Below are 13,250 nucleotides of genomic sequence, written 5' to 3' on the forward strand. Positions count from 1 at the left end.
GGAGCATTCAACCTTCACCTTAGTAGGCTCAAGATAATCTTATTAGCTGCCATGCTTGCCTATTTGTCTGAGGGTGATGCACGGATGCAAACTTCAAGTTAATTCCTTGACTTTGGCAGAAATATCTCACTCCCTGATCCACAAATTGTGTCATATTGTCTATGATGATAAGCAGTAGTAGCCTGTAATGATAGATCAGATCCATCTAGATGAAATTCCAAACAACCTCTATGGTGAACCAAGTGAGCACTTTGGCTTATACCCACTTGAAAAAATAATCGGTAGCAATCAGAAGGGATTTTTACTGCCTCTTATAAGAGAAAAGGCCCAAGGATGTTGAGTCCTCAACCGACAAAAAGCCATGAACTGAGCATAGGCTGCAGTTTGTGTGCTAGCTGATGTTGTAGCGATGCATACTTCTAACAATACATGTAGTTCCTGGAGAATTCCTTGACATCTTTTTGAAGTGATAGCCAGAATTAACCATGTCTAAGGGTGCAAATGAGCCGAGCCGGCTCAAGCTCTGCTTGTTAACAAACTCGCCAACCGATCTTATCCAACCCACAAGCTCGAGCTCAAACTGGAGCTTGTTTATTAAACACGCTCAAGATCGAGCCCATCTCGGCTTGGCTCATAGGCCCGCGAGCCTGCTCGATTAGCCTGTCACTAATCATTTTGATGCATTTTTCGGTGACATCCAGCTGCCTCCTCCTCCGCCCACCAATACCTTCTCCGACGAGCTCCCATGACAATTGAGTTTTTAATTTGAGCTCGTGAGCCGCCTACCACCAGTACAAGCCGAGATTGAGCTCAAGCTCACAGTTTTCCAAAAGAGCCAAGCTCGAGCTTAGCATGCCGCGAGCTTGACTCGACTCATTTTCACCCAAAACCCTATCCATTAGCTCGAATATACATATTAGACTCAAGGGAGATGGGAGCGGCCATTTTTGTGGATCTTATCCTATTAAACTAATCATGATTTTAGGGCAATTATAATCTCTCTTAAAAGTCTCGCCTGAAGGACAAGAAAGTTTACACATTGACAAAAATGGAATTGCATTTGGCATATGTTTTGTGTGAAAGGAAAAATTAAAAAAAAAATCTAAATTCCGAATCTAATATCATTCTTTAGCTATTTAAACAAGAAGATGAATCTAAAACATTATATTACTAAAAATATTTCCATTAGCAGCCATAATAAGCAAGAACATGATTGTCTGCAATGGGAGTTAACTTTAAGCAAGCAAAATTCAGAGTCCAAATAATGAAACCTTATCATAGAACCGGAGGAACTAAAGCTTGAGAAACAACTAACGGAAACGTTGATAAAGCATTCTAAGATCCCTACAATGAATGCAGGTCCATGGAATCGATGGAGGATCTAAACAGCAAGAATGCACCCACTTAGCCCGGCAGATGTGGCAGCTCAAGAGAAGATCCTCTGGCTCACGATTTTCACATTCAAAACAAATCGAATCTGAGGACTTGATATACAACACACACACAAACAAAAAAAAAAAAGCTTTAGCAATGGGGATGACTACAGTGAATAAAAGTTTGATACCAGATGAAAAGTGATAAAAAAAAAAGACTCTGAATTCTTACTGAGGGTCTAGAGTTGCTATATATGTTGCCTGGAAGACGAAAGAAGTTTGGTTTTGAAGAGCTACAGGGAATGCTTTGGGAGAATATCTTTTGCTCGGAAGAAGCTAGATCCTCAAATTTTGTGATGCTGGTGAAATTCGCTTTGCAAAGAGGGCATGCTGATACCTTTCCTTTTGAGGCCTGGAAAAAGTATTCTCATCTGTTAACCAAAGCCAAAAAAGTTTGGACATTCGGCAGTTCCCACGGAATTTGATGAAGCCAAGAAGAAATAAAACTCTAATTGCACAGATGTAATAATAAACACATTAAAAGTATGGGGAAGAAATTGAGAGAGAGAGAGGGAGAGATCATACCATACAATCAGCCCACACCTGAATGCAGGAATAACAGAAACGGTGTCCACATGGCAATACTCCTCTTAAAGAGCAAAATTCTGTCCAACAGATCACGCATGATGGTTCTGTCTGCTGATCTAGACCGCAAGGTGCACTTGATGCATCACATTCACTTTTTTCATCTTTATATTCTCCCGCTTGGGAAAGGTCATTTCCTCTTACTTCTACAGAATTTGCTATTTTCGAATCAATGTTAACGTCAAGTACATGGCAGCTATCAGAATTGTCTGAGTTTACTAAATTAGAGAAGTTATTTGGCTCTAAAATGTCTTCTTCATGCCCCATTTTTCTCCTATCTGAAGCCTTTTCTAGAGAAGGTGATGGAGACTGGTTACTCAGCTTATCAAGAGCCACAGATAGATCTTATTAACAATCAGGCGAAAAAAATCCCACACTACGTTGGAATATTTCTCACAATTTTAAATGGCACAATGAAAATTTACCAGGTTCTGTGATTTTGACCGCGTGATTACTTTCATCAGTAGGTTCAGCATGAGTTTTGCCAATAGCATCATCATGGAAGTTTCGCTTGTGCCTTAATCTTGTTGATGAACGAGAACTGCACTCAGGCTATCCAAAGGAAAACAATGTGCAATGAGGCTCAATTAGAAATAAATTTTAATTTTATAGAAATTGCATTGCATTGGCTTATTATTCTTGAGTCATTAAAAGTGAAGGTAAGGTACTTAATAGCCTAAAAAATAACATTACAATAAGTTCATCAGCTCAAATCATGGTAATCCATATCTTTTTCACATTGTACCATGAATCACTTATAAATTTTGTATCAATATCCTTTATGAATGTCTTTGGTGACAAAATGTTAAAATTTTAACATATGACGATATTTTATAACATGTAGTAGTAATTAGGAAAAAAAAAAACTCGTACTCACAGTAGGAGAAGTCCAAATATACATGCAAATGTCTTTTATGTTTGTCTATTATATTTCTAAACTACATTAATTATTTCCCAGTGGTTTATTAATCAAAGTTTGTGGCATGGGCATGCATTGAATGGATAAACTAAGTTGAACTTAGATGAACTCTTTTACTATGTGAACACATTATATATTAATCTAACAAATATTATTTCATTGGCCCGCAACAAATACTTCATGGTAAGCATATTGTGCACATCACTTCATGCTATCTTTTTCCTTTTTTTCCCTCAAAACAAGACTTTTTTCCATTATCAAAGCTTAATTAAAATTAAAGAGTCATATTTAAATTTCAATCAAATTCAAGTTGATTCAAAAATAATTTTTTTAAACACTTGAGTTCAGCTCAATATCAAATAATTCAAAACTATGTAGCTGGCTGGGTTTGCTCAAGTTCAGAGTTTCAACAACCAGTACAAATGCTATGAAGAGTAGGAAAGATATAAGCCTACCCACGCCCCTTATCATCCCATTGCGGGCATCCACATCACACCAGTGCAATCCTGAGCTCATGGTAGATACTGCTTACACTAGTGCTCAGCCCATGTTGTTTGCTTGCTCTCACGTCTTTCACCAGTACTAGTGTGCACCCTTGCGCTAAGCCGGCACATTTAAAAGGTAGCTCTCAAAGATTCCCTCTTGGTCATTGATGCCTTTCGGACATCAATGTCCTGCATCTAGCACATGCTATAGTCCCATCATCTCCATTGTGGATGACACTGCATCCAATGACATTCATCAGCCAAACTCCACTTCTTCACTTGATGCTCGCATTCCCTTGTCCACAATCACTCTCATTGGCATTCTAGTTCCCTTCACTATTGCTTCAATCTTGTGGACATTCAAACTCAATCCTCACAACCCTCCTGTCAGTTGCTACTCAAGGTTTGCAACAAGGTTGTATTCCCCCATTGAGACTGATCCTTTGCTGTCATCTATTTCGATGACCTTTACGGTTTGCTTTTGTTGAAGACCTCAAAATTTTAGTGGTCATCATATAATCATTTTCATTTATTTTCTAAGAAAAAATTCAAAAATATCTCAACTATTACAACCCAGCACAACGCTTAGAATTAACTAAGACGGGAACAGACAGTCAGATGGTGAGAATTTAACTTTTCCATATTCATTTACTACTTAAAAGATGAAAGAGTTACTAATCAAAATAAATTAAAGTGATATATTTAGATTTACCTCATTACTGGTTATCCTCATCTTCTATAAATATTTTCCCTTATAACGCTCATCTTTTAATCACTTGATTAATTTAAAATGTTAATTTAAAACAACATTAAGCTTAAGCAAAACAAAAGAATAATCATACTCATAAAGTATAGTAATACAAGGAAAAAGAAAAACAATATACATGTCAATTAGCTTTTAATAAATCAGCATAAACATATGATGTTATTCAAAGAATCTTACTCTATTAATAATATATCAATATCATTAAATATTTGTACAACCGTCACAAAACAATCTAAAAATTATACAACTTAACGCACTTCAATATCAATATCAATATCATTTTTCAATAAAGTGTGCGAGTACCTATTCGTTCCTCACTAGCACCATAAAAAGATAACTTCATTATAATCAGTCATGCACACACAAACATTCTATGAAAATCACTATTTACTAAAATATATTTTATTCTTATTTGCATAGCAGACAATATACTTATAAATCATTCAGTGATAATTTAAATAATATTGTGTACACATATCATTCTGATAATATGAAAAAAAAATCGCTAGAATTCAAAATTTTGAGTTTGCAATAATTTTAGTAATAAATAATGAAAGGGCAAGTAAATGCATTTAGTCTAGAAGAAACTAAAAATTACCATAGTATAAGAATACGAGCACTTACCCTGACATCGATTACATTATTATTTATTATCTTAACGTCGACTCTTCTAAAAATTGAATGCCTAAAATAAACATGGTAGAAAAATTAATTATTTATTTATTTTAATAAACTATTAGCTTTTCAGTATTTAAGTATTAAATTTACATTATGTCGTCTTATATTTATTTTTAATATTAAATCAATTTAATAAACAATTATACGTTTCTCGTTCGAGCCCTAAACCATGTGATTCCACACGGGAGAGCTTCTTCCATATGCGTTGAATCACATGAGAGCTCCGGTACGTCCTTCTCATCAACTCCTTCAATCGCATCTCGACATCGACGCCGACTCTCTTCGTCACTGATGCTCCCTCTACTACGCTCAAGCCTCCATCGTTGCCGCTCTTCTCCTCCATTCAACATTGACGCAGCTCCTTTACACTCTCTGTCGACGTCGTGACTCAACCCAACAGTGCAACCCTCAATGTCGTTGTTTGACTCTTTGATCCACCTTAAAATTAATTATTTTTAGTATATATTTCATGATCATTTTATGTATAACTTTCTATGATATTGCATTTTAAAGGAAAGTATTTTGCATTTTTTTGTTTTAGATACAAAAATTAGAGTTTTAGCGAAAATAAAGCAAAAACGGTGCAATTTGGAGCCAAATTGAGCAATGAAGAAAATTTTAACCTGACATATTTCGCTATGTCTTTCTATGTCTAATCTCTCTTACATTTATCACATGTTTTTTTTAATGAAATTACACTTTAAAGAAAAGTTATTTTCATGTTTATTTTGTAGATATATCAATTTTGAGCGAAACGGAGCTGAAACGAGACGAAGCGGAGTTGAAACGGAAAGAAATGAGGCCAAACGATGAAGCTGCCCGCAGGTGGCGCTATAGCGCCCAGACTGGAGCCATAGCATCAGAAAACAAGCGCTATAGCGCCCCAGACGGTTTTTGGACGGTTTTTGGTTGATTTTGGGTCATTCTGAGATGTTCTGGAAGTCTCTGGACAACTTGCACGCCCCTTGGAGTGGTTAAATGAATCTAGACACTTGGAGTGGATTTTGAATGAATAGATGTGTCTCTCAGAATGAAAGGATGTGTCTCTTGGATGAATAGATGTGTCTCTTGGAGAAAGGAGGGGTTTTCATTTTTTTTTAAATAGAGAAGTTTGGCGTCTCTCATGAGAAGTAATTAGATGAGTCTAGAGAAGAAATTAGGAAGTGTTTTTGGAGGAGTTTGGCATGAGTTTATGAAGATGTAAATTTTTCCATTTTCTGAAGAGATTGGTGAGGGATTTTGAGAGATATGAACAAGGAAGTATGAGTGGCGCATGGATCGGCAGGAGACTTTGTTGTAAAGATTTTTTTTCTTTCTTTCAGAGAGAAAAAACTAAGTATTGTGTTCTTCATTTCCTTGTAACTGTTGTAAGCACTTTCTAGTGGATTTTCTTTCATTTAAATGAAGTTTTTTGTGATGTTTTATCCATGCTTCATAAGTAGTTTTTTTTACTCTATTCTTTTAATATGAAATAGTGACATGTGTAGGAAAATTTATTTTATGATAGAATTATTTTTATTTTCATGTGATTAGTTATATATCCTTTGCTTCATTGACATAACTTAAGTGACAATAAGTTAACAATATGTTAAAATTTGTTGCATGTGAAACTAAGACTCGGGAGAGCAGTGATCTTGCAACTTGAGTGCACTCACATTGACCAGTTGGTTAGTAAAATAATTTAGGCGGCAATGTAACTTTTAAGAAAATATAATCTAATAATTTGTTTATATTAGATGCTTCTAGGTTAGACTACTAAGCTTACCTACTCACTCGAAAGAGGGTAGGTAGACATATGCTCCTTATTGACATATTATTTATTACTTAATTTTATCAAACATTTTACTGCTTATGTCATTATCTTCATTTTACTTTACTTTTGCAATGAAATGGATGCATGCTCAAGAATTTAAATTTTCTTAGACATTCACTTATTTTATTAATTTGATGATATTTTCACTGTTCTTAATTGACTTTGCAAACTGATCACTTGTGATGTTAAAATCCGTTGCGAAACATAATAACCCGGGAGAGCTATGATTTCACCAAACTAGTGAGTACCACACTTCACTCTGGGCAGAGCCGTTGTGATCACCAAAGGGGAGTGCAAATAGATAGGGAGATAAGTTTTGATGGGCGTAAAATTGATGTTTCTAGGATGACATTAGATTATTTTAACAATTTGGTTTAGAGTTTGGATCGTAAGGGTCCCTAGTAGGCCCTATAGAGAGGGCACAGTAGGTAATCTGAAGGTGAGAGGGCAGAATCTACTCAACACTACTACACAAGCTGATGAAAAACTCTAAATTAGTCAATGTTCTTTGCTAGCACCATGAGGGGGTAAAGAATAGGTATGCTCTTATTTGTCACTGACAACATTATATTTTAAGCATTTTATTCCTACACATTATCTAGGACATTGCACGAGAAGGGTAGCTTTAAACATCTCAAAATTCTCCAAACCGTTTTATCCAGAAAAGTTATCTTTATATTTAAGATTTTTATTTAAAGTAGTTGTTAAGAAAAATCACTTTAATCGACATTCCAAACTAAGGACTGATAGTAATAGACTAGAATTAGCCTAAAAGATTTTTTACTTTCTTCTCTGTGGGATCGATAATCGGGGTCTTTAAAGAAAACCCTACACTTGTGTAGAACCCCTAGTGTATGAAATATAAATTAAATTTTAAATTTTATAAAATATTATTTTACACACTAGCAGTTTAAATATAAATTGGGTCAAGTTTTTTGTTATCTTTCAGAGCTTAAAAATCTACGTATTTGCAGGTCGGGTCACTCTCCTGTTAAGTTCCAACCTCACTCATATGGAAATTTATAGGGTGCACTCGCCTCCTAGGCTTCCGACCCCCCTCGCTTTCTCTCCCCTCTGTTCGACTGCCCGACTACTCACCTCATATTCGGTTCTTTGTTTCCTCTCCCCCTCCCTTCCCGGATAACTAAAACAGATGTTACATCGACAAAGAAACACTCCACCTTTCATGATAAACATGTTCTTACGTTTATTACTTGAACAACATTTATATTTACGTGGTTATCGTATGCTTCGTAGCATTTCAAACATTAAATCATTGAAATAGGTGGGAAATACATTAAATCACCTAAATTTATCCAACATGAGATATTATATATTTTTAATATGCTCGAATATTTCAATCTAAATGGAAGCAATCCAAAACATATCATTAAAAATAAATCTACAAAGTATCTAAAATCCATCAAAATTCTTAACAAATAAATATAAAATGTATGTGATGTTATCTTAAGAGTTTAGTATCTTATTACAACTATTTAACAAAATATAATCACAAAATGAGTATGATCATATATTCAGTCACAAACTTTTTTTTCCTATTCCTGTAAAGCAATTATAATCATCTAATGAGTTATTAAACTTGATGGGATAAATAAATAAATAACATAATAAAAATATTAAAAATTAAAAATACATTATAATCATGAATCGATCAAATCATAAAAAAGAGCATATATAGCTTGCACATTAATATATAGTTAATAAATGAATTTTGTAATAAAATGTTTATATCATAAAATTATATATATATATATATATAAGATTGTTCAGAGGTTATGATACGAGCCCCCAACCAACATCATGTGTCTAACCACTCGACTTAAACGCACATAAGTGGATTCGAACCCCGACAAGGGGACTTAAAACTGATTTTGTTGATGCCAACTAAAGAGTCGGGGGACGCGGCACATACACACGCGTGCGCGCGCGCACACACACATGTAATACATAAATACATACATATATACATACATATATACATATATATGGATGTATATGTATATACATATATATACATATATATATATATATACATTTTAAATAATGGTCGGAGGCTATTCTACGAGCTCTCACCACCCTCATGTGCCTAGCTATTCGAGGACCGCCCTCACTATCGGCAAAGTGGCCAGATGAGGATTCGAACCCGTGATCTGAGAGGACTTATAACCTTCAAAGAGGCTGCTCTACCAACAGGCCACGTCTGACGACACACACACACACACATATTTATTTTAATTAAATATTTTTTGCAATCTTGTATTTCATTTTAGCTTTAGAATTTATCATGTATGATAATCTAGGTTATTAGTCATCACAAGTCACCTGAAAGTACATCATCAAATTTAATAGAGTCTAGGTGAAGCTCAACAATGTCATTATTGAACTCTCTTGAAAACATTTTTGCCTCTATCAAAGACCCTTTTACCCTTTGGAGACCATTTGCCACTATCTGTGCAGCTTCATAAATACATCACTACCAAGTTGTTTTCCACAATATGACATTTCCTAAGCATCAAATATTTTTATAATTAATTATTTCAATAAACATGTCGTTCTTGTTCAAATATAATAAATAATTGTAAATGCAAGTGAATAACTTACAAATCTCAGATACATTTTTTAAGTATTACTACCTAATAAAACATTTATATAATCAAAATACACTTACTAACGAGCTAATATCCACCAAAATTTTAAGTGATTTTTTATTTATGAAAAAGAGATTGTAAATATACTTTCACAATATGAAGAATTATATTATGCATTCCAAACAACAATCTACCATACATATAAATATACACAAAAAAAATAAAGAAAATAATTTTTTTTGTATTAGAATTTATAAATATTACCCATTTGATGATTTGCACCATCTAAAATATTTTCCTTTAAAAAAGAATCACAATATCACTATTCAAATAAGCGAAAAAAAATTTACAATTCCAAATTACAATCAAGTTACTAAGAAAATACCTCAAAAAAAATCAAAATTTAAAATAAAAACCCAATTTATTACCTTAATATTTCCCTCCTCTTCCTCTCTTCCTCTCTTCCCTACCTTCTCTTCTTCTCTTCTTTCACTTCTCTTTTTCCTTATTCCTTCTTCCTTCCCCTCTCTCTCTTCTCCTAGTTTCCTTCTCAGTTCTCTGTTTGGCTCTCGATTACAACAAGTAGCAGTGTAGTAGATATACAGAATGGCTGATAGGTAAAAATGAGGGATTGATTAAAATATAAACTTATAATATAATTAAGTAATTCTATAAAAAGATATTTTATTTCCTTAAAATAATCTTCGCCTTTGTTTAAATCAAAGGTCGATGCATGCATAAATAGATGAAAATTTTGAAATTCCATTACTGTTCTACAGTAACACAGTAACTGTGATTAAAACTTTTGAAAAATAAATCAAAAAGAAAATTAATTCAATAACTTTCTATCTTTAAGAATTAGCCTATAGTTTTATATATCAAAATGATACCTTGAAGGGTAAAATTCAATAAAATAGATTTTGAAATTTTTTAGAAACATAAAATTTTGTGTATATTTTATCCAAGTTTTTTTATGTTTGCACCTCATCAAAAATATTTATCGTCATAAGAAAAAAAAGGTGTTATAATTTTTCCCTTCTTATTAGAATTTCATCCACAAAATTTTATTCATAATCTGTCAAACATGTGAGAAATTTTGTCTCATTTACTCTTCTCTATTCAATACTGTTTCTTTCGCAGGCATGTTTTCACTTTTACAAAAAAAAAATTTCTATTTCCCATAATCTTAATGTCAAACTCTAATATTCTTTCTAACACTTTAGAGAAGTCAAATATTTTTGTACTTCAATTTGATTAGATGATACCTTCTGTTTTGCATCTGTAACCCACTTTCAGAAAATTGATATGATATATTAAATAAATTGTACTCGTCTGACATATCTATCAATAGGGAACTTTTCCAATTTTCTCAATAAATTCAAATAGAGCAATATATCTGGAATTCAGCTTCCCTCCTTAATCAAATTCGAATGTACCTTTCATTAATCTGATTTTCAAAAATACAGTCATCAAACGTTTAGGATCGTAATATATTTGCTAACGGCCTTGGGCTATTCTTAATGTCTCTATAATCCTGACTTTCTAAGGAATTTGATCTAATAACTTTCATCCTAGTAATTGTCTCTCTCCAATTTCAACTCAACTTAATAAAGTTCTATATTTCCTGCCATGAAATACTTCGTATGGTGTCATCCTAATGTTGGATTGATAGTTGTTGTTATAAATAAACTATATCAATGAAATATAATCCTTCCAACTACCACAAATAACCAAAACGCATAATGTCAATAAATATTCTAATGCTTGAATAATTCTTTCTGATTGATCATGTATATGTGGATAGACTGTTGTACTGAAATACAATTCAGACCCTAAATCTTCATGAATACATTTCCACAGTTTGAATATAAATCTATTATCTTTGTCGAACATAATAATTTTAGAAATTCCACGCAATCTAATAATTTTCTTAAAAAATAATTTTGCTAATTTCTCAATAGAATTAATTTGATAAATTGTAAAAAGTATGTTAACTTTGTTAATTTATCAACTAAAACCTAAATGCAATCATGCTCCTTTTTTATCTAAGAAAGCTGGTGACAAAACTATTGTCATATCTTCCCACTTCCACTCTGGTATTGGCAATGTATAAAATACAACTGTTTTTCTGAAACTCTGCTTTAACTATTGGACAAGCTTCCTATAGGGCAACATACTATGTTATATTTTTCTTCATTACAGGCCACTAAAACATTAATTCAAATCTTAATACCATTTTGTACTTCCTAAATAAATCGAATATCCTGAACTATGAGCTTTCTACATTATTTTCTAGATCAAACTTGATTCTTTGGTACCAAAAAATATAAATTATTTCTAATAACACCCTGCTCATTGATATTGTGATCCTTTCTTTTATGTGTTTGGATTTGATAAATCAACTTCTGTTACCCATTATTTTCACTTGGTGCAACTTTGATTCTATCCTCAAGAGTACATTGAATACTCCTCTGAAACAAACTGCATGTACCTTGACAACTCTACATTCTAATTTCTAGTTTTAAAACTTCTATCTTTTGAATTAGTTGGCATGCCCAATAGAATTTTTGCTTAGTGCATTACAGGATAATACTTCATATCAAGATCATAATCATTTATCAATTTCAACTATCTTCTCTAACTCAAATTCATTTTTTTCTGAGTGAATATACAATTTAAACTCTTAGGATTAGTGAATATTTCACATTTAACCACATAGAGATAAAATCTGCAAAATTTTAATTAAAAAAAATAGTAACTAATCCCAAATAAAGTATCCAGATGCAAATGTTATCTTCTCAAAATCAGTCTCTTTGACTCTAACTTGATGACAATCATATCTCAAATTAATTATTGAAAACACAAAAGCTCCCACCAATTAATCAAATAAATTATCAATCCTGGAAAAAGGATATTATTTTTAATTGCTCTTATTTAGCTCCCGATAGTCGATACAGAATTTCATTGAATTATCCTTCTTTTTAACAAACAAAACAATTGCATTCCATGGGGATTTAATCAATCGGATAAAACTTTTCTCAATCAATAGTGATAACTGACTTTTCATTTCTTGCAATTCTTCAGTGGCCATTCTATAATATTTTTTTGTAACCATGTTGACCTCATTTTGAGGTCATTACTTTTTTCCTTAGAATCCTAGGATCCAGTTCTAGGGATTCTTATTGACTATTTTGGAAAACTAGTATTGGAATCCATCCCCGTAGAAACTTCAGTCACTTCATATTTCTCTTGTGATGTCTCGCATTGATGATCTCAAAACCATCATCGTTTGGTCAAGTGGTTAAGGACTATCATGTGGAGACTCAGACTCATCAATGAGAAGTTCCCAATAGGATATCAAGCCCTAGGAAAACCTCTTCAGGACTTCATAATCACGCACACACACAAAATGCACAAAATTCACTAAGTTGCACAAGATCGGACTAGAATTGAGCTTAAAGAATGGGTGAAAATGCGAACTTCTTCGGACGACCTCCAATGACGAAATAGATTGCACCAACGCGTTCGGGAGATCAATTTTAGCTAGGAAAGACACTCATATTGCTATAATTCCGCACACGAGAAGATTGCACACGAATTGATGAATTCGTCAAAACGCCTCCGACAACGAAACAAACCACGCCAACGTGTCGGGAACGTCATAATTACCTAAAAAGGACATCTATTTTGTTATGTTGTGACGCACGAATAAAAATGTACAGATCAAATTTTTTTTTTTTTTGAAATATTAAATAATTTTATATTTATATTATTACTTATAATATTAATTTAAATCTTAAACCTTATTTCACCTAAACCATGCTAGCCTCCCTCCCCACTCAATCTCGCGGCTCGATCGAAGCCCTAGCTCCCGCATCTCATCTGCCATTTGCGAATAGGCTCGCCCTCCTCTTCCTCCACACGCGGCATTCCCCTGTCATTCGCGCGCGCATGACCGAGCG

General features: G+C 33.3%; 1 protein-coding gene across 1 annotated transcript in view; it reads right to left on the reverse strand.

The window, feature by feature from the left end:
• Nucleotides 1–1,167: 1,167 nt before the first annotated feature.
• Nucleotides 1,168–13,250, reverse strand: part of LOC110019553 — a 44,768-nt gene continuing 32,685 nt past the window's right edge. The window contains exons 6-9 of the mRNA XM_020717267.1: nucleotides 2,444–2,536; nucleotides 1,959–2,339; nucleotides 1,606–1,785; nucleotides 1,168–1,484 (exon numbers count right to left, since the gene is read on the reverse strand). Coding sequence (XP_020572926.1) covers nucleotides 1,311–1,484; nucleotides 1,606–1,785; nucleotides 1,959–2,339; nucleotides 2,444–2,536 — 828 coding nt within the window. The 3' untranslated portion in view covers nucleotides 1,168–1,310. The remainder of the gene's footprint in view (nucleotides 1,485–1,605; nucleotides 1,786–1,958; nucleotides 2,340–2,443; nucleotides 2,537–13,250) is intronic.

Source organism: Phalaenopsis equestris, unplaced genomic scaffold, assembly GCF_001263595.1.
Source record: "Phalaenopsis equestris unplaced genomic scaffold, ASM126359v1 Scaffold000002, whole genome shotgun sequence".
In the NCBI taxonomy this organism is placed as follows: domain Eukaryota; kingdom Viridiplantae; phylum Streptophyta; class Magnoliopsida; order Asparagales; family Orchidaceae; genus Phalaenopsis; species Phalaenopsis equestris.